The 21,856-nt window shown below is 36.2% G+C and overlaps 6 protein-coding genes across 6 annotated transcripts; 2 read left to right on the plus strand and 4 right to left on the minus strand.

Annotated features, from left to right (window-relative positions):
* Positions 1–4,068: 4,068 nt before the first annotated feature.
* LOC104745386 (fasciclin-like arabinogalactan protein 18) lies at positions 4,069–6,682 on the plus strand. The gene is made up of 3 exons (XM_010466598.3): positions 4,069–5,708; positions 6,170–6,314; positions 6,404–6,682. The coding sequence occupies exons 1-2, from the start codon at positions 4,391–4,393 to the stop codon at positions 6,238–6,240; spliced, it is 1,389 nt and encodes a 462-aa protein (XP_010464900.2). The 5' UTR covers positions 4,069–4,390; the 3' UTR covers positions 6,241–6,314; positions 6,404–6,682.
* An 819-nt stretch (positions 6,683–7,501) lies between these two features.
* On the minus strand, positions 7,502–11,364 carry LOC104745385 (lysine--tRNA ligase, cytoplasmic). Its single transcript, XM_010466597.3, has 15 exons — positions 10,922–11,364; positions 10,741–10,816; positions 10,541–10,606; positions 10,273–10,438; positions 10,067–10,160; positions 9,898–9,983; positions 9,703–9,806; positions 9,549–9,611; positions 9,269–9,394; positions 8,791–9,170; positions 8,528–8,684; positions 8,288–8,431; positions 7,969–8,181; positions 7,825–7,882; positions 7,502–7,731 (listed from the first exon to the last, which is right to left on the minus strand). The coding sequence occupies exons 1-15, from the start codon at positions 11,047–11,049 to the stop codon at positions 7,706–7,708; spliced, it is 1,887 nt and encodes a 628-aa protein (XP_010464899.1). The 5' UTR covers positions 11,050–11,364; the 3' UTR covers positions 7,502–7,705.
* Positions 11,365–11,569: 205 nt separating this feature from the next.
* On the minus strand, positions 11,570–14,645 carry LOC104745384 (uncharacterized). The gene is made up of 10 exons (XM_087489668.1): positions 14,122–14,645; positions 13,897–14,027; positions 13,707–13,815; positions 13,592–13,631; positions 13,420–13,509; positions 13,221–13,320; positions 13,016–13,122; positions 12,828–12,930; positions 12,089–12,732; positions 11,570–12,011 (listed from the first exon to the last, which is right to left on the minus strand). The coding sequence occupies exons 1-10, from the start codon at positions 14,237–14,239 to the stop codon at positions 11,771–11,773; spliced, it is 1,683 nt and encodes a 560-aa protein (XP_087345794.1). The 5' UTR covers positions 14,240–14,645; the 3' UTR covers positions 11,570–11,770.
* Positions 14,646–15,212: 567 nt separating this feature from the next.
* On the minus strand, positions 15,213–17,573 carry LOC104745383 (ras-related protein RABD1). Its single transcript, XM_010466594.3, has 8 exons — positions 17,305–17,573; positions 17,136–17,208; positions 16,984–17,031; positions 16,825–16,872; positions 16,651–16,722; positions 16,297–16,452; positions 15,882–15,985; positions 15,213–15,489 (listed from the first exon to the last, which is right to left on the minus strand). The coding sequence occupies exons 1-8, from the start codon at positions 17,316–17,318 to the stop codon at positions 15,384–15,386; spliced, it is 621 nt and encodes a 206-aa protein (XP_010464896.1). The 5' UTR covers positions 17,319–17,573; the 3' UTR covers positions 15,213–15,383.
* Positions 17,574–18,039: 466 nt separating this feature from the next.
* Positions 18,040–19,262, plus strand: LOC104745382 (protein LURP-one-related 10). The gene is made up of 3 exons (XM_087489669.1): positions 18,040–18,512; positions 18,625–18,855; positions 18,980–19,262. The coding sequence occupies exons 1-3, from the start codon at positions 18,303–18,305 to the stop codon at positions 19,121–19,123; spliced, it is 585 nt and encodes a 194-aa protein (XP_087345795.1). The 5' UTR covers positions 18,040–18,302; the 3' UTR covers positions 19,124–19,262.
* A 175-nt stretch (positions 19,263–19,437) lies between these two features.
* Positions 19,438–20,820, minus strand: LOC104745381 (dihydroneopterin aldolase 1). The gene is made up of 3 exons (XM_010466592.3): positions 20,605–20,820; positions 20,031–20,232; positions 19,438–19,921 (listed from the first exon to the last, which is right to left on the minus strand). Exons 1-3 carry the CDS (start codon positions 20,639–20,641, stop codon positions 19,723–19,725), a joined length of 438 nt encoding a protein of 145 aa, XP_010464894.1. The 5' UTR covers positions 20,642–20,820; the 3' UTR covers positions 19,438–19,722.
* Positions 20,821–21,856: the final 1,036 nt, after the last annotated feature.

Raw genomic sequence — 21,856 nt, forward strand, 5'->3', positions numbered from 1 at the left:
TAGGCAGTATTCGCCGAGCTGTTTCCCCCGAGAATGAGGAGGAAAATAGCGAAGCGCTGCGCGATCACCTCGACGTCATCGACGAGAAGAGAGAACAAGCCTACGTGCAAGTTCAAAATTACCAGAATGCCATCGCTCGCTTCTATAACTCAAAGATCCGACCTCGGCGTTTCGCCGTCGGGGACCGAGTACTCCGTCGAATGTTCGATCACAGAAAAGAAAAGAACGCCGGCAAAATGGGAACCAAATGGGAAGGACCTTTCCGTATCACCGAGGTCGTTCGCAATGGCGTATATCGCCTCGTAGACGAGAGCAACGGTAAAGCCGAGCTCCGGCCTTGGAACGTCATGAACCTCAAAAAATACTTCTAAGAGGTATCCATAATAATCGAACTACGACCTGGCTTGATCCCCTTACGGGGTACGTAGGCAGCTCAATATCCTGAGCGCAGCCACCTTCCCAACTCGATCCGCTCCGCAAAATCTTTCCAAATAAAACGCGAATTTTACCATGACCTGGTGCACCGTTACCAAATATACCAAATCAACAAACAATAACTCTTTCTAACGGCACGACGAAATTGCCTACAAATAAACGTACCTACGACACCAAACAGCACATGCGAATTTCGCACTGTCTTGCAACCGTTTCAAGCTTTTTCGAACACTTCATCAAAAACAAAAAAAACAACAAGGTCAACACAGCTCTAGCTAACGGTCCGCACCCCACGACCTCACGTGAAAGCAAATAAGATTTCACTACCCAATTTGGAAAACCTCAAAGGACTTCATCCCCAAATAGCAAATTTTTAGTGAATTCTACGGAGTTCACAAATTAGGTGCCCGGGGAACATTTCCCGCTGTCCGTAAGCCGGCCTAGGAGAGTTCCGTATACCCCGAGTACATATTAGAACTCACGCGTTTCGACCCGAAACAGTTAACAAAGACAATATGAAAAGAACAAGGGTTTAAATGCCTTCCCAGGCAGTTGATTCCAAAAAACGAAAAGAAATAAAGTCTTGGGTTAAGACCCCCCCGGGCAAGTCATAACAAAAGATTTAAAAGCCCTTTCGGGCAAATAACGCAAGTTCAAAACGATAAATAAAATAAAGACGCCATAACTCAAACGTCTTCTTCCCCGGTCCCAGCCTCTGGATCCTTCGCGGCACTCGCGTTGCTCCCATGCTCGTCCAGACCGCGCGGGACCCCGGTTCCGGCGTCAACCTCCATGGGCGCGACCGAGTCTTCCGAGATCTGAGGAAGGTCCAATTTGCTCACCGAAAAGTCCGAAACCGCCAAGGAGTTGGACCTAACCGCAAGGACCGCCCGCTGCATCTCGAGAACTTGCACCTCCTCCGCAATTGATGTCCTCCCCCCGTCGATCTGCTTGATCAAAAGAAGGTTGGATTCGATCTCTGCGAGATCGCTCTCGACCGCGGTCTGCTCTTTCTTCCTCTCCCACTTGCTCTTCACTGAATCCAGCACCGCCCGGTAGTCTTGGGACATCCGCTCCTTGGCCTCACGAACAGCTCGACGAGTCGCCTCCGCATGTTTTGCCCCTTCCCCGAGGAAGATCGCGAAACCGAAACGACATGAAAGATTCTCTGGATATTCGCCTTTCAACCCTCCCAAAAATAGGTTAAAAGGCTGGGGGGCAATTGTTGGTGTTGGGTTTCGACGATCATAAGGCCCACCAAATAAGCCCATTAGGGCGTACGCGCAGGCCAGGAAAAGAGGCCCAGTAAGGGCCCATGGAGGAAAACCCGAGCAGGAGGATGAAGTCAACCTGGAGAAGAAATCGGGATTGGGGAGCCGAGATTGCAGCAAGACGTTCAGGAAGGGTTTCGAGGAATTTTAGTTTAAATAGCAGATGAATGTGAAGGACACAACACATGTAATCAAGCTCAGAGCGAATCAATAGAAAAAGTGAATACAAAAGTCCAGTTCATTGTTTTTCATAGTTCTAAGTCGATTTGTACCGAAAATCTGCCCAGATCTCATTTTACAAACTTATTCTTCTAATTGTTGTTTCTAGCCCCAACACAACCCAAAAACATATTTTAAAAATTAATCTGTAAAATATGGCTTTTTTATTTAATGAAGACTGAACAACCAAACCCATTCCCCCAACCATTGATTGCTAAAATAATATATTTCATGTATCCTACAAAAAAAACCGTAAACATAAATCGTATTTTAAGTGAAATCGTGCGTGTCTTGTATTGAAAGGAAATGCTGCAGGATTCAACTTACTTATATAAGATAATATTTTTATTAAGAATGTCTTGGTTGTTATTTTGTTGTTAGTATTAAAATCAGGAGGGTTTTTTAAAAATGTATTATCTTTCGGCTCTTTCGGCAACACTTTAGTTAATTTATACTTGGACCTTACATTTTCTTGTTATTCAAAGATCCGATTATTTTATTTCTTCAAATGCAAAAAAGGTAATTCACCTAGTGGGACGGTTACGAAATTTTTTAAAGTTGGTGACCTTGGAATCTTTGTTTGTCATAGGTTTTATATAGCTGTAATTATATAACCCATTCTCACTTTTTTTTAACGATATACAGGTTTCAGTTTGGCAGAATGAACTAAATGAACATGATCATGAGGATAACATAAGGGTATAGGATGCTGGATGCATAATTTGAATCACATTTGAATCAAATTATGCATCCAGCATCCTAAAAAGTGATCCTCCTATTAGGTCAATAATGTCAATGCATGTATACATATACTACATAGGTTGATTCATTCATTGCCAAATCGTTTAAAGCTCATAACTTCTTTAGAACATATCCCTAGGGCCTATATTTGATTAACTGTTTTCTTCATATGGATTTCAAATCGTTCTAGTCAAAAGAGTTAAGCCCGTAGATATAATCAGGGGCCAAGGAAAATAAGATAAACGAGACTTTGAAATAATGGGTTTTAACTTAATTCAATTGGGCCTTAAAGCTTGTCTTCCTATCAGGCGGGAACAATGAGAATTTGCGTTATCATTACAAAGTTAGAGAAGTAGTCTACGAAACAATTTGCAAAAAGAAGCTGTCCATGATTAGTTGATTTGGTTGGACGTAAGTGCACGTGCCAAGTTGGAGCGCGTACGAGTGAGTATAAAACAGGTAAGTGGAAGGAAATTGAGGGTGGGACATTACACGATTCACGAACATAGCGTAGCAACCAAAAGGTGTGTCTCTGTCTATTAAAAATTTTAATAATAAATGATGGTTGTAGTATTAGGTCATACTACACCGACAGCTCCAATTCAAGCCACGTGTTCTTCCTTCTTCTTCGGCTTCTTCCTTTGCTTCACATGTCTCTCTTCTTCTTCTTTCTTTATTTATTATGTTTGGTTGGGTTTCTTAATTACACTTTCGATTCAAGTATCACACCACATCATTTAACTACAGAAGAAGACAGACTAATTAACTACTAACATCATTCATTAACTATAGAAGAAGACTGACTAATTAACTACTTTCCCCTTTATTATCATCTTGTTGTATTTGCGCTGATTGTCTCAGTCCTTTGTATGTTAAGAGTTAAAGACTTGTAAAGAAAACTTAAAAAGACCATCACTTTCACTCTGACGTATGTTACGGTTACGTATCAATACAGGCAAATTATTATAAATGTTTTGTTCTTAACTCAAATCACAATTACTTTGTTTTAGTATATATGATTTCGGGATATCGATTGTAAAGAATTTTTTAACTTGAGTAACAAATCATCTGATATTGTAAATGACCATTCATTTCTTGCGCATGAACATCTGATTACCTAAATATCAGATAAAAAAAAGCAATAAGTTAGTTATTCACTTGCAAAGTAGAAATTCCATCTGAAGAGTTTAATACCTAGTATAAGCAGACCTTGTTTGTTCTGACATAGTAATATACTTCATTTATTTTTTAAAAATACTAGTTTTATTAATAAAGACAAAAAAACAAAGTGGTGTTTGTTTTTTCAATGATTTTATATATAAAAAAATTTAGCCGATATAAAAAATAATACTACTACTCCATAAAAAGGGTTGATTAAAAGAAGGAGACGTACAGTAGTAATGGAAGCCGAAGCCGAGCCGAGCCGATACATAAAAAAGTCAGAGCTAAAAATAATGAATTTTATTTTGCTTTCAGACACCGTGTGGTCCCTACCACCAGCCTGTCCGAAAACCCAAACCTGTTTTGATACACAAACAAAAACACAGACCACCACCAAAAGCTCTCTCACATCTTTGATCTTTCTCTATCTTTCATCTCTTCTGTCTCTCACTCTCCACTTTCCAATCGCCGACGATTCAACTAAACGTACTAAATTCTCCTAAAAACAGCTTTTTATTAATCACTTTCTTCTACAAAAGAATATTTCAATCTTACAGAGCACCATGGATCGTTGTATCTATGGTTGCTCCGCCATTATTACTCTCTTCTTCTTTTACTTTATCCTCAATGCATCCGCTCTCGAATCGGGTCACCACAACGTAACAGGGTCAGGTCAAATAAACTCAAACTCCGTCCTCGTAGCTCTCCTCGACTCTCGTTACACCGAGCTAGCCGAATTAGTCGAGAAGGCTCTTCTCCTCCAAACCTTAGAAGACGCCGTCGGTCGTCACAATATTACTATTTTTGCACCTCGCAATGAAGCGCTTGAGCGTGACCTTGACCCGGATTTTAAACGGTTCTTGCTCCAACCAGGTAACCTCAAATCTCTCCAAACGCTTCTCTTGTCACACATTATACCAAAACGAGTCGGGTCAAACGAATGGCCTGAGGAGAATTCGGGTCGTGTTAAACACGTCACGTTAGGGAATGATCAAGTGCTGCATTTGAGTAAACTCAAAGGAACAAACGGAGGAGGAAAGAGATTGGTGAATTCCGCTGTTATCACCCGACCCGATGATTTGACCCGACCCGACGGGTTGATCCACGGTATCGAACGGCTTTTAATCCCTCGTTCCGTTCAAGAAGATTTCAACCGACGGAGAAGTCTCAGATCAATCTCCGCCGTGTTACCCGAAGGTGCTCCTGAGATCGATCCGAGAACCAACCGTCTCAAGAAACCCGCTTCCGCCGCAGTACCCGCTGGATCTCCGCCGGTGCTTCCGATTCAATCCGCTATGGCTCCAGGTCCTTCGCTAGCTCCGGCTCCGGCTCCGGGACCAGGAGGTGCTCGCAAACACTTCAACGGCGATGCTCAGGTCAAAGATTTCATCCACACATTGTTGCATTACGGCGGATACAACGAAATGGCTGATATACTCGTGAATCTGACGTCACTCGCGACGGAGATGGGTAGATTAGTGTCGGAAGGTTACGTACTCACCGTGTTGGCTCCGAACGACGAAGCTATGGCGAAATTGACGACGGATCAGCTTAGCGAGCCAGGAGCTCCGGAACAAATCATGTATTACCACATTATACCGGAGTACCAGACGGAGGAGAGTATGTATAATTCGGTTAGGAGATTTGGGAAGGTTAAGTATGAAACGCTGCGTTTTCCTCATAAGGTTGGGGCTAAAGAAGCTGATGGTTCGGTTAAGCTCGGTTCTGGTGACCGGTCTGCTTATTTGTTTGATCCGGATATTTACACCGACGGTCGGATTTCGGTTCAAGGGATTGACGGTGTTTTGTTCCCGGAGGAGGAAGAAGAGTCGGTTAAGAAATCGACCGGTTCGGTTAAGAAAGTTGTTCAACAGAGAAGAGGTACGATTTAATTCATTCTTGTTTGATTTAATTTTGTGTCTAGATTCGGTAACATTAGTTATGTAGGTTCATTGAGTTTATTACAATATTTACCATATTGAGTCACTAATTAGGCTTTGTGTTTGTGTCATGTTAGAAAGAAACTGTTTTGGCTCAAAGTAATTAGTTTCAAGATATTATTGGATTATTCCTATAATCGGAGTAATTAGAAAGAAAGATTTGTGAGGATTATTTCAAATAGAAGAAAGAATCAAAAGAAGCTTCTTCACATTACCTAAAAGCATCTTCTCACGTTTCTAAACTTCACTTATTATATTGAGTTAATTTAATTAAACCTTTTTTAGCTTTTTGTTTTCCAGAAATATTTTAATTAGGTGACAGGAGATTGTGATTGTGATTGATTGTGATCATGACCTAATAATTAATTAAAAGTTTCTTTATTGATGGGAAAAATAAAACAGGGAAGTTGCTGGAAGTAGCATGTAGAATGCTTGGAGCTATTGGCAAGGACTCTTATCTAAGCAGATGCTGATGGTAATTCACAAACCCGGAAGAGATTTATTGAAGAAAGATCTCTTGAGTGTTATCTGTATACACATACGAAAGGTTAGTATTTGCGGTAATAGCCTTCACTATCGGTTAATTGCATCGTTATAAACAAGTGAACTCATAGTTTTTTTGGTGTGTTTTTGCAGGTTCTTTGGAGAAACAATGAAAAGATTTGGAGGAAGAGCGAAAAAAAAAACACAAGAGAGGAGGAATATACATCAATGTTGAAAGCATATTTCTTCAATGGAATATGAAAGAGGGGTTTGTTGGAATTTTCTTTCTAATATAAAAAAAAAAGAGTATATTTTTTTGGGTGGGGTTTTGAGTTTTGGGTTATAAATACTGTAATTAGATATGTGAACTTCATTTTTTCAATTGATTTGGTGTAATGAAAAAGAATCATAAAGTGGGGAACAAAAGAAAAAGACTTGAGAACCCACCACCATTATTTTCTTTACTCAACTTGTGAATGGTTTTGGTAAATTGGTAAGTAAAATTACACTTGACTGGAAATAATGACATCATTATATCATCAGATACCAAAATTGTACTTCTTGTTCTAAATATTTTTTAATTCTGAGTAATTTCTTAATATTTCTGTGTGTCAACTGGCATATACTACTATCGAAAGGTATGACTTTTCTTTTTCTTAATTTATATAGCAAATACAATAAATAAAATGGAAGGTATATTTGGTAAGAGCCATGATGAAACATGTGTTGGAGAGAGGAGATGAGTTGGCTTATGGCTGTCTTGTGAGATATTATTTATCATGAATTGAGACCCAATTACAACACAAAGCTTAAAGCTGAATGACCTATCATATTCAATCGATGACTTTTTTTGTTTTGTTCCCCCTTCAATCCTTTTAGTCTAAACAAGTTTATCAACAACACTAGACCATTTCAACCACTTAAACAATAATAACCTGTTTATTAATTCAGAGTCTTCGGTCTAGATATGATATCATATTACAATGGAGCGGCCACATTTTGTTTTTGGCTATATTTTCTCTTCCTTTTTAACTAAAAACGCACCGCACTTGATAATAATGTTGAACGGTGGCAAAGAAAAATGGCCCACACACACACACAATAATTTCACTAGAACTGTTACTAGTCTGAGTTGTCTCCACTCGTATACCCACCATAGTTTACTATATGTAGAGTAGCGATCGGTAGGTAAGCTCTGGTTATAAAAAATACATGATAATATGATATTAAAACAAATAACGCTCTGCAATATGAAGTCAAATCACGGCTAAAATACCAATCAACGATTGCAAAACGTCTTACAAAGGTTTCCGATAATAAACTAATTGGTAACTTTTTTTTTTTTTTTGAAAAATATGGTCTGCAATTACAAGTAATATGAGAACGGAGCGCATGATAGCAAATTGACTACCAAACTTTAAAAGCATAGACTGAAAACTTGTGCAGAATCTCTCGTTAGTTCTTCTCTGTTGTCAAAGGAGCTGTAACATATCAAAAGACCAGGTTTAAAATAGCAATCCTGAGGGAAAAGTTACCTGTCGATTATTATTACTAAAGTACAAGTTAATTTGTACCTTTAGCGGCTAATGTCTCGTCCTGTGGTGGCCTCATTGCTGGGAAGAGAATAACCTCCTGTAACATTATTTCCAATCATGAGTTCTAGGTAAAAAAGAATTTAGATCATTCACAGAGATATATTTTGGAGGTAAGAGTGTGACCTTGATGTTCTGTGAATCAGTAAAGAGCATAGTAAGTCTGTCGATTCCCAATCCCCAACCACCTGTAGGAGCCAATCCGTATTCTAAAGCATTGCAAAATGTCTCATCTAAAGCCATCGCTTCATCGTCTCCAGATTGTCGGTCCTTGAGCTGATCAGCAAAACGCTGGCGCTGTACCACAGGATCGTTCAGCTCCGTGTAGGCGTTGCAGAGCTTGTGTGATCAAGTTATAACATGTTAGTCGAAAAACACTATTAAAGACAGGAAGCAATGAATCAAAAGTTTCATCAGTTTTTTTTTTTAATTTTTTTTTGCTTACTTCATGTTGGTTGATGAACAGCTCGAATCTCTCTGTCAAAACATCATTCGATCTGTGCCATTTTGCCAATGGACTCATGATCTCCGGATGGTTGATGATGAAAGTTGGGTTCACACATGTCACTTCCAGAAATTCACCAACAAGCTGCAAAATAAAAAATAAAAACGGCAATATTTCAGATTTAAATTTCTTATCCTACTAAATATGCTAGAAAGGCATCTGTGAGACAGAAGATTTTACTTTATCTAACAGACGAGCTGTTGTCTGAGGAGGAGGGCATTTGACATCAAACCTCGCACATGCATCAATCAGATACTTGTTAGCTTCGTCGCTAGTCAAGTCTTTTGGTATATTAAGGTTAGCCACCTTCTCTAACTCTCCTATCATCTCAATCCTCCTACAAAAACAAAAATTGGGTAGATAGATTATTACCAAAGGAAAGCTCCTACAAAAAGCTCTATCCTAAAGGCTATAGTTTAATCAATGAAGATGTTGTCTCAAACCTGAATGGAGGTGTGAAGTCTATTTCGATTGGATCCTTGTCATATCCATTAGCATGATACTTGATTTTATAACCACCTGTTAATTCCTTGACCATGCCACTCACCATATCCTCAGTCATTTTCATCAGGTCATTGTAGTCTGCGAAGGCCATATAGAATTCGCAAGTGGTGAACTCCGGATTGTGGGTCAGGTCAATACCCTCGTTTCTGAATTGCTTTCCTATCTCGTAAACACGATCCAAGCCACCGACAATAAGCTGCTTAAGAAAGAGTTCAGGTGCGATACGCATGAACAGCCTCATATCTAGATCATTGTGATGTGTCACAAAGGGACGAGCAGCTGCTCCACCAGCAATTCTGTTCATCATAGGTGTCTCGACCTATATAAAACTTCAGAAAATCAAATGCAGGAAAGAACACTCGAACCAGTGACAAAATCAAAAGAAGCTAAAGATTTGTCTTGCGAGAAATTGAGAACCTCCAAGAACTTTCTACTATCGAGGAATCTGCGGATGTAGGAGATGATACTAGCTCTGGTCTTAAAAATCTGACGAACCTCCACGTTCAACATGAGATCAAGATAACGCTGGCGATATCTTAATTCCTGAAAATAAACAAAGACATCACACGCTTGCTTGGATAGAAACAGAATAATAGAGTCACTAGAATCGACTGACAAGTCCACCACAAAAAAAATAACATTCAACAGTGTAAGAGGCTACAACAATCTTTATAGGCCTTTGTAAAATTGATAATACCTGATCTTTCAGAACATATGCTTCAGGATTTCTCGTATCACCTGGAACCCAGGTTTCAGGTTTCTACATTTGAGTATAAAAGTGAAAGAGGTTAGTTTAAAACAAATAAGGTGAATCTTAAGGTATTATAACAGCCCCAGAGGATTAACTCTACCTGCACATTCACATTATCAGCCTTTCTCGGCATCATGTGGAGGCAATGAGAAAGAAGAATAAATGATCGGGGGAAGATACTCAATTCTCCTCTTTTAGATTTTCCTGAAATTAGAGTATAGCGAACAGTGAATAGGATGTTGGGATTATATCAAATCTCAATATATATGTAAAAAGAAACAGAGACTGCACAAACCTGGATATCCAGTGACTCCAACGATATCACCTCTCTTAGAATTCGAATGGAGCTTACCAAACTCAGCTTCATCCAATTCTGACTTACTGAAAGGATAAAAGGCAATAAATCTAAGTAATGCAGCATAAGTTTTTTTTTTTCTCAAAATCTGGTAAACAAAGGATTTCACCTTGCATCAGCCATCACTTGAACCTTGAAATCTTCACCATGAAGATCATAGAAGAAGAGCTTGGTAGAAGAAGATCGCTTGCTCATAATCCGCCCTATCAAAGTTCAACAACCAAAGAATCTCCATTTCAATAAAAGGGAAATATACCAGCTAGAGAAACTTCAGCATCTCCATTTCAATTAGCATTTAGCAGTTAGAAGACATACCAGCAAGAGAAACTTCAGCATCTTCAACATGATCCCCATTGTTCAAACTACCATACTTCTCAATGTATTCAGGAATTGACATTGACACAGCAAACTTATGAGGGTATGGATTCTCCCCTTTAGCCTTCTCAGCGGCAAGATATTTCAACCTGTTCTCATGGTATTGCTGCAACAACAAAAAGAATAAGAGCACTTGATTCATACCTACATCACATGTAAAGCTGCATCGCATAAGATAAACAAGGAAAATTATCAAACTGATTCATACAGTTGGATCCATCTCATCATCATCTGCTGCCACTTGCTTCTGGCTCTGGGAACTTGCCTTGGGAGGCTGCATCAATAAAATCAAATCTCATTAACTACCAAACTTGAAATTTCTCGATAGAGATGCTACCAAGAAGATAAATTCAATAATCTATGATAATTCCCCAACAAGAATGTCACGAATCAGAAGAGAGTGCTTACTTGTTTTGCCTTTTCTTCCTCCTTGCGTCTCCTCTCTTCCTCTTTCTGCTTCAATTTCAGTTCCTTCTTCAGAGCACTACACACACGAAAACGAATTTCAACAAAACGCATCCGATACAATCAAATCAACGTACGAAGATTCACAAGAGTGTAAAAGAATAACAATCAGAAGAAAACGTACTTTTTACTCCGAGGTTCAGAAGCATCAGCAACGGCAGGCTCAGCAGGAGCAGCATTCGAGGTGGTAGAAGAAGGATCCATGGTTAACTCAGATAACGCTTTCGTGGTTTGATCAGCCGAACCTTCCATCGTAACGGAGATTCCAAAATCCAGATGATAAAATGCTCTCTTTCCTCAGTGAAGTAACAAGATAGAGATTTGTTCTCAAGGGTTTGTGAATTTTTCTTAAGTCTAATGAGGTAAGACGGCGAAGAAAAAGAGAAGAAACAAAGAGACGAGACTTGTTTAGGGTTTATTATTCCTTTACGCAGATCCAGCCCATTTAGCCAAGTAGGGCTTCTTCGGTTTATTCACTAACCGAACCGGTTCGTCGTAACGTAATTATTTTAATAGTATTTAAGATCTAAATATTCGGTTATAGGTTAATTTAATTCTCTGTAAGTTAAGAAAAAACAATTAAATGTTCCACATTATAAAGAAAGTGACAAAATTTAATACCATGATCTCAAACTTTACACTGCTAATTTGATATTTTTACAAAGACCATGTGAAATTTTAAATTATTTGCAAATTCTATCAAAGTTCATGGCTTATATAAAATCAAATATTTAAAAATAAAATAAAAGTCTATTAATGCTTTAAATCAAAATCTCAAAATCTCATCTTATTATATTTATTTGGAATTATTAATAGAACTTTTACAACCGAATTTCTCATTCTTATTCATAAGATTCTAGACCGTTGAAAAATATTAACACTGACCACAGTGAAGTGAAAACAATTGATGTTTCCCTGTATATGCAACTCAAAAGAAACAAAATCTTTGGCTTTTCTACACCAATGCCAGTTTTCAAGTCCTTACGCAAAACCTGAAACCAAAGCAGCCCGAGTTGTTACGTTTCCTCTGTACACTTGAGCTCTTACCTCCATTTAAACCACTCGGTTTGTCTTCACAATTCTCTATTGTTTGACTAAAAAGAGTTGTGGCTTGTGAGACTGTTATCCTTGGGACCTCTGTTGTAAGATCGATCTCGGGTGATGCAGGGGCTATTTTGTTGCCTTCTCTTGCAAAAGAACTCGATCCACTTCTCCTATAAAACAATTCTTTTAAGGTTAAAAACTTTTACTCGTAAGCAAACCTTTTTTTAAGAACTTAAGGTTCTTTTACCTGTTGCTGTTGTTGTTATTGTTGTTGTGATAATGTGCAAAGGATGCTTCCTCAAGAAGTTCAGTTTTAGGATCTTGAATACAAACTTTGCTACTAGAAACAATCTGAGCGCTCCCTGAATGCTGCATTGGTGATGCTTCTTCTTCTTCCCCCGAAGAGGTTGATGTTTTATTATTAATATTATCTGTTTTTGATTTTCTAACCATTGATATCACTCTCTCTAGTGTCCCTAAAGCTTGCTTCACCTCTGGACTTATGCAGAACCGTGTTTTACCAACCTTGTTTTGAGTCTTCCCGGTGAAATTTTCATCCTCTACCGAAGAAGAAGAAGAAGAGTGAACACTTTTATCTTCTTCTTTTTCATCTACACAATCTTCTTCCTGGATCTCAGGAACATCTCTTTTGCTAGGTACAAATCCATTCTCGCCATGTTGAGTCTCATTTCCTTTTGCCATATATAGATCATCAGCTTCCAACTTGGGTTCATTCTCTTCACAGTCTATTCCTTGTTGGCTACAAAGCTCATTTACTTGGCAGATTTCATTAGTTTTAGCAGTAGAATACAGAGCTTCATGTATCTGAGTATACAATGGATCAGCTAAAACTCTCTTGTAATCATCGGATTCAGCCACCGAACCTATAGTCTGTAAAACATTCAAGTACACACCACAACATCTCTCACATAAGCTAGCAGCAACTGACAAATCAACTTTTTATGAGCTAAAAGCCTAAAACTTACCTTCTTGAAAAGTTTGAAACCGTTGCCGAGGAGCTGCCTAGACATAAAATTAATAAGAGATGGAGGGACCAAGTCCAGCTTTATATCCACTTCTGCTATGAATCTACAAAAAGCTTAGCAATTCAGAAACAAAAAACCAAAGACATTTTTTTTTTTGGTTATCCAAAATGATATCATATCACACTCACCTCACGTAACTCCTCTCTTGAGTCACCTTTTGTATCGCAACTCCGCCTACGAAATCAATCCTCACAGCATTCACTACTTCAGCTATACCGTTGCTCTCTACTTCGATCTAAAGATGATACTAACAGATAACAGTTTAGGATGCTGTCATATCATTAAGAAATGAATAAGGATGCAACAAAAATATGCAAATCTAATCTTGGTTACCGAATTTAATAAAATGGTGACTAAACCGTCTTTAAAGTATTCGAATACGCAAAACTGCAAAATAGCTTCTCTGTCTGTTAGTGGCCACGGTGCTTTCACCCTTTCTTCCCAAAAAAAACATCATCAAAGTAATCAGGTTTTAGATTAGCTTCATGAATAAATAACAATATGAACAAACATAACAATTTGTGAAACAGACCTCACTAAACATATCTGTTCATCGATCCTACACTTTTGCAAGCATTTAGATTCTAAGACCCTGAATGACGGAAATGTCAATCTTGGCCACCTGAAACAACATAGAAAACAATAAGACGATCAAACTTCGCAAACAAGAGACATTTTGATAAAAGGAAAAATAAAACTCTCACCATTTCTCATAGAATGATGATTCCAAACATACACATAAACCTGCATAAACGAAGTTAGAATCAAATCCAAAACCTTTTTTTCTTGCGGTACAAACTCTTAATGAAGAAAACTTACAGTCTTCGATAGTTCCATCAATGCAACCTTCAACGAGCAGTGTATGAAATGGACTTCCTTTAAGTCCTTCACGGTACATAACACGACAATCTTCATCATCATGTTTCAACTGCAAACAAGAAAACACTTTATGCCAATTCTGGTTTAAGAATGTTAAGAACAATAATCACAAAAGCTATACAAAACATACTTTCCAATCACCATAAGATGCATCATTGTTTGATTTAGCCAGTTCTTGATCCTTTTTTGATACACTCCTAAGCTTCTCAATCGTACTGGATAAAGCAGCTACTCTCCGATCCAATATATCCACATTACACTCTGTGAAGAAACATGAAAATAAAAACATTGACAGCAAATGTAAAATTAAGAGTATATATATAGCAAATCATCAACGACAACAACAAACAAAAACCTTCATTGAGCTGTTTCTTGATAAGGGTTTTAAGAGTTTGGTCATTAGAGAGATCAGGAGACGACAATGTCTCGTTAAGTCTCTCTCTGTACTCAGAAACTTCTTGTTTCTTCTGCATATTCAATTGAATCCGTAGAGACACCTCCTTTCGAGAACAGATTAACACTCAAATCAAAGACCAAAGAGGATCAAAACAGAAGACAGAAGATTTGTTTGATTTAAGAAACTGGAGTTTGTGGCATCAAGAAGAATCGTGTTGAAGAAGTGAGAAGAGAACACCTTTAAACGTACGGCAAACTATAAGAAAGGAAGTTTTTTTAAAGAAGTTAGACAGACAAAACCCAGCTGCTGATGCGTTGCGTAACCTACGAGACGGGCAAAGAACGTGGAGAGTTGTGTTCTTCCCGATTAGATACGTTCTCTCAGTTTCTCGGGAATATACATCTTTGGAAAGGGAAGAAAAAGTCTCTCATTGTCCCAATAATACGAATTTGCATTTGACAAAGTTTTGAGAGCCTTATGTCAGACTTTACTTTAGAGGGACCAGGTCGGTTAAGTATCGCTGTCATGAGATTTTCTGTGTCTTTTTTTAATCTTACTTTAATTAAACAACAAAATTGATTAGTTAACAAAAACTGATCTCCAATTAATGTGCACGGTAGTATAATCATTTAGAAGATCACTTTTGAGTTTTAAAAGAAAAATAAGAATGTGCATGAATGAAAGTTTCTTTTGAAACTGTGGGGGTAGATGAATGAATCCAAACTTCGAAACGATTTCATCAAAATCAGAAAAATTTGGTTATTTTCTAGCAAAAGTGAAAAAAAAAAACTAACTACCATTCTAATTTGATCCACATGCTAATGTAAAAAATGTATTGACTCTTTTCTCTTATCTTATAGTATATTTTTCTCATTCTATTGAGCTGCAAGTTTTCAAAATCAGATCATATTGATTGCAATGAACATAATCAGCCTATAAAGAAACAAATTTATGTACTAGTTTAATCTATGTACAATCAAAACCACGTGTTGCAGGTCTCCGATTATGTATATACGTGAAGTCAAAATCACGTGTTGCAAATCTCCGAATATTAAAGACGAAGGATCTTGCAATTAACACCAAAGCTTATTCGGACAGTGACATGACATATTACAGTTTTCAGATGTTTTAGACAGCAGCCATTGGTTTTCACAACGCGTAGTAAAAAGGGGGAAAAAAGAGTCTTAGATAGTTTTGATAATAGTACTTTCTTATATTAACTACTGACTGCAGCAACCGCCGCCACTGTTCTGTTGGATTGGCTGACCTTTCATTTGGACTGTTCCAGGACCAGATGTCTTGTTCGCATTCGTTTGGCTTCCCATTCTGCAAAGCAAATGAGTAAACCATATGAGACTCAATCCTCCATATTGCATAATCAAAAGGTGAATCAGTAAATGTCTGTACACAAAGATATCAATCATATAAAAAAAATCTATTAATAGATACAAGAGCTTGAGGCTACATGACACAACAATATGTTTGTAGATTTCCTGTAAATTAGTCATCAATTCTAGAAAACTGCAAATTGTATATAACACTTTAATAGTTCATTTTGATGAAGAAGGTTCAGCATCAAAGAGGCTTGCAGCAAATTCTATAGAAAACGCTTTGATAAATAATGATGATCAACGGAAATAGTTTTGATCAGATTCACTAAAAGAATATAGGCTAACTTATTGCGGAAATTATGAAAATAGATTAGATAGTGAACATACTTCTTCTTGATCTCGCCAGCAATAGTTAAGAATGCTTGTTCGACGTTGTTAGATTCCTTAGCACTGGTCTCAAGAAAGGGAATTCCGAGCTCATCTGCTAACGCCTGTAGTGTTTTTTATGAGTAAATGAAACTTAAGAAAACCATATCACAGTTGTGTCAAGAGGAAAAGCTACTAAAACTATGCAATTTATAATCACTGGAATCAGATTTTTTAACTTCTGGAGTTTGGTCAATGATCATACATACATTCAGACGCAGTGATTGTTCATTGTTGGTTTTCAATTTGTGAAATCAAATGAGGAAAGGGGAAAGTTACAGGCAAAAGATGTTGCACAAGAAAGAAACAAAAATCATAACTGGAAATAGAGTGCAGAAAAATTTGCTGGGAACTTAAATAGGGATGTGAGCTTTACCTTTCCAGTTTCGGTGGAAACAACTTTGCTTTCAACCATATCATTCTTGTTACCGATTAAAAGCTTGCATACACTCTCATTAGCATATCTATCGATCTCACTCAACCACTGCTTCACATTGTTGAAGCTTTCCATCTCAGTACAGTCATACACAATCTGTCACAATTATCATCAGTTAAAGGAAGGGGAATTTTGAACATAAAAATCAAAATTAGTTTTTTTTTCAGGATCTTCTTTCAACTAACAAACATGTTTCAGAGGACAGAGGACACAGAGCATTGCAATATCGATCTCAAACTAAACCACTTAAAATAAGAAAGCAGGTAAAGAAAGGAAATAATAAAGAAAGCTAACAATGATGCCATGAGCTCCTCTGTAGTAGGAGCTAGTGATGGTCCTGAAACGCTCCTGTCCAGCAGTATCCCACTAAAAGAGAGCAGCAACAAACAGTAAAGTACAAAATGAGTAAACACACAAATCACATCCGATTCATATCATATAAAAAGTCCTCATAAGAAAAAAACTCACAATTTGCAGCTTAATGGTCTTCCCATCTTGCTCAATCGTTCTAATTTTCTGCCAATTAGAACCACATTTATATAAGTTAACTTTAATGGAATGAACAATCTCAATTGATCACATACACATGAATCCTTTACTATAACAAGGTGAAAAAGAGGAACTCACGAAGTCAACACCAATGGTACTTATGTAACTGTCAATGTAAGCATCATCCTGGTAAAACAAAAAAAAAAAAAAAAACCCCAAAATCACGAAACATAAACCTAAAACAAACAAGAGCTAAGCTAAATTCTTAAAAAAACGCAAGTCAAACTCACAGCGAATCGAAGAAGAAGACAAGATTTTCCAACAGAAGAGTCACCGATCAACAAAAGCTTGAACAGGTAATCGCTACAACCAAAAAACGAATTCGCTAATGCGTAGACGAAACGAAAAAGGAGGATACAATGTTAACAAACAAAAGGATAGAGGGGATGATACACTTACTACTCGTTGCTCATGATTGTTTTTGATTCTAAAGAAGCGTTTCTTCGATTTGATTTCTTATTAGAAGACGAGAAAAAAAGAGAGGAAGAAGCACTTTTCTACGGTTAGGCGTGTCAATCAATTGAGATGAACATTGAAGAAGGGAACCCACCACTTCCTTTTTTTTTTTTTTTTTTTATCGAAACTGTTTGTTTAAAATATTAACTTTAATTCCTTTGCTTGTTGTTTAGTCACGAGACAATAAAGAAGCTTTTGACCTTGTCTCACTTATTTCTTCTTTACGTGTATGTGTGTCTTATACTCTCTCCTTATTTGGGCTTTTCTTAGATATTGGGCCGAGCTCAAATCTTTGGCTATACCTCGTCCTCGGATTTAAAAATATTGGATTTTGATTAATTAATTACTATTAATCGTGAATTAATAACACACAATTGTAATCTTTAAAATGAATTTAAAAAGGTACAGTATGTTTGAATACGCATAGATTTTATTTTTAATTTTATATCATACATTGTAGTATATTTTTATCAACAAAATAAATCATTATATTGTCATCTACTCCATTTCTGTCAAATTAAATAATTTCAATCCTACCACAAAATTACCGTCTTATTTTACTTTATTTGTTTCCCTCAATGAAAGTAGATAATGAAACAACCAAAGATACAATTCGTCAATGAATTTTTTCCAGGATTGGCCAAAAATAAAAATAAAATTGGTAAACATACTTAAAATAAGATAAAGAGATAAATGACTAAAAATAAGCAAAAACAAAATAAAGAAGGATAAAAAAATTTCACAAAGATTTTTGTTACACACATTATACGCGGTTGATCCCCCTTTTACGCGGAGTATCTTTCTTTTATTCCGCGGAATATGATCCTGATTATAAATAAACCAACACAATCCGTATTCAATAAGGAATAATCAGAAAGAAACAACACGATCGCCATTTTGGTTAGAGAACACACAACAACAACAACAACAACAACAAAAAAATGGCGATCGTGAGTCCCAATTTCTGTGCACCCTACCCAATAGAGTTGGGGATTGTACGCAAGGTGATGACTATAACAGATGGTAACTTTACTGTCACCGACGCCAACGGCAATCTCCTTTTCAAGGTCAAAGAGCCTTTGCTTAGCCTCAGCGACAAACGGGTTTTAATGGACGCATCAGATAACCCTATATTGACTCTCCGTGAAAATGTAACTTTTACAAAAGTTCTTTTTTTTTTTTTTTTTTTTTTTTGTAATGGTTGAAATTAGCCACAATTTTAGACTCTTTATTTAATTTTGTGACGTTAATTAAAAACTGCAGAGGGTGAGCTTGCATGATAGGTGGCAAGTATTTAGAGGAAAAAGTACGAGCCAAAGTGATCTAGTATACACATTGAAACGATCGTCGATGATTCAAATTATGAAGCCAAAACTTGACATTTTCTTGGCTGAAAATAAAGAAATGAAGGTATGCGACTTCCATGTCAAAGGAAGTTGGCTCGACCGGTCATGTGTCGTTTACGCCGGCAAGTCTGATGTCATTGTTGCTCAGGTAATCAAACTGGTTCAGATGTTTTGTAATTTATAAAATGGACTAGCTAGTGTGTATATATATGATCGAGATCAGATCGTGCTGATTTGATTCATTGCTGTTTTGTTTTATGTGGGTTTTTCAGATGCACAAGAAACATACCGCACAAAGCATATTAATTGGGAAGAGTAATTTCTCGGTTACGGTCTATCCGAATGTTGACTTTGCTTTTATTGTCTCCCTCATTGTAATTCTCGATGACATTAACAAGGAAGATTCTGAAGACTAAAATTATTTTTTCCAGCTAAAATTCTTTTGTGCGTTGCAAATTCTTGAAGTGATATATAATATCATTGATATCATTTTTTATTATTTTTTTGACAATTATTGATATCGTTATAATAAATATATATCATATTTATAAAAAATGTGCAAAAGAAAAATCCATTGTTTCTTTTTAAACAGACCTTATTTTTCAATGAGCGATTTCTTGTTTATTGGCACAGTGATGCGTCAAAAGATACTCGGATCCAAATATGACAACTGGTTCTGGTTGGGTGCTGAATGATGATTTCAATAATACTTGTTATAAGCACTATAAACTGATCCCAAATGTGCGCAATGATTTTATTACTTAACAACACACAAAGAACATAATCTCTTGTGACATAGGAAAAGAACAGACCAATCCCAATAGACAATCTATGATTCCGAAAGAGCATTAATAAAAAAAGAAAAAAAAAAAAAGAGAAACATCTAAATCAGCTCATGACATGGTTCAAAGCTTTTAGATATACATGAAGATGATATGAAAAAGATACACATGGATAGAGTAATAAACTTTATTATCCCGACAAAGTTTTTGAGGGTTGTTCAGGTTTAATTGAACTAGTGCTTGCGTTGCTGTCTGAATATCTCGACACCTAAGTAATCGATAGTGCTCTTAATAAGTGCAACATTTGGCTTCACGAGCTTCACTCGAACAGCGGTTACCTGAGGGAATTTGTCAAGCGTTTTGGTGGCGATGAGTTCCGCGACTGCCTCTAGAAGGTTTCTTGATGATCCTTCAACAGCTTCCTTAGCTATGCTGCAAACAATATCATTCTTTCCACAATAAAATCATAACTTCAAAGACAAAGCTAGTCATCATAACTTAAGGATGGACACAAATCGGATACAATAATAAATTATCTAACCTGAAAATGTCGACATAGCTGATTGTATCTGCTAAGTCGTCTGATACACCAGCCTTTTTCAGACTGGTACAAGCATCAATGTCAACAAGAAACATCTGCCCCAGTGTCGTCTCTTCAGGAATCGCTCCATGGAATCCGTAAAATTTCAACCCTTTTAGTACCAGTTTGTCCCCAAGCATTGACTCTGATAATTCTGTGCCAACTATATAACAAAAACTGCAAATTAAGTCTTATGAAAACAAAACAAAAAAAGTATATATTATATGTTTTCATCCACAGTTTTTGTTTACAAAAGCAAGAGTCTTGTGACAGTTTTATACACACATAACATTAACTAACGAAGAATACACCAAATCTATCACTGGAGCTTAATGAACAGTAAAACCATGTCAAGAGAAAATAACTAATTGGAAGACAAGAATAAAAAACTAGTAGATATCTCGATCTTCATCATCTACTCGACACTAAAGTCAACAAACCCAAAAAAAAAAAAAAAAAAAAAATCCGATATACATGATAACTCGAGATTTTTGCAACCGGTACAGGATTTCAAAAGGAAAAATATGGATTATACCTCGCCGTTCCAACGTCGCCGGAGCCGTCGTCTCCATTGAGTTCGCGGCAGTAGATTGATTTTTGGGATTTAGATTGAGAGATGTCGGACGAAATCAGTTTAAATATTGAAAGTGAATAATTGAAGCAGACAGAGAGGCTCTATAGTAGTAGCACAATCTCAAATCTGTAGGCCCAAAAAATCTTGGAAAACATTTTTTTTTTATTTTCCTCGTTTTCTTTTTTCTTCCTAAAAAAATATTTATTACAACGGAAAAATCACATTTTAAACTTTTAAAATGTCAAAGAGTATCACTTTGAAATTTTTTTACTAACACAAAAAAACTTTAAAATAATTTCACTAACACTTTAAACCTTAAAATTACCTTTCTTGTTTGCACCGCCATAAAAGATGACAGAACAGTAATATCCGTCAACGTGAAATAGTTAAACTATGTTGGTTTGATTTAAATACTTGTTTAATTAATTTAATTTAATTTAATTATTTATTACAATTGATACAAAAAAAAATAAAAATATATCAAAGCAAAAAAAATGAAGAATCAGAGGTAGAGGTAAGATTAAAACATTTGACAAATGTAAAATTGAAGACGATAACATATTTAGAAGATTTATTGGTTTCCAATGAGAAATCAATCGATTTGATTCAGAATCCAGTGAGATACATTTATTAAAATGATTAATAATGTGAATAGTAACGTCGTAAAATTTTTGTCTATAATGAAGATGAACGCAAAATTATATTTTATCTTTATATTTATTTATAAAAACTAAAACTGATTAAAATTTAAATCAAACCAACATATTTTCACTATTTTACGTTGACGGATATTATTATTCTATTATTTTTATGGCAGTACCAAAATGAAAGTTAGTTTTAAGGTTTAAAGTGTTAGTAAAATCATTTTAAAGATTTAAAGTGTTAGTAAAATCATTTTAAAGGTTTATAGTGTTAATAAAATTCTCTCGATGTTTAAAGTGCTACCCAGTGACACTTTGAAGGTTTAAAATGTGATTTTCCAATTAAGAATTGAGAGATATGTATGTTTTTTTAAAAATGTATATATATTAGTATATTTAAATATAGTGCATTCATCACTATCCACTAAATAATGATAGATAATTATTATAGTACATGTAATTGGAAGATACTTTTACTATAAATTTTACTTATAAAATTCCTAATTATTGACAAAAAAACAAAATTCCTAACTAAACTTTAATTTTTAAAGCAATCTAAACTTTTATGATCT

This window comes from Camelina sativa, chromosome 15, assembly GCF_030686135.1.
Source record: "Camelina sativa cultivar CO46 ecotype springtype chromosome 15, ASM3068613v1".
Lineage (NCBI taxonomy): Eukaryota > Viridiplantae > Streptophyta > Magnoliopsida > Brassicales > Brassicaceae > Camelina > Camelina sativa.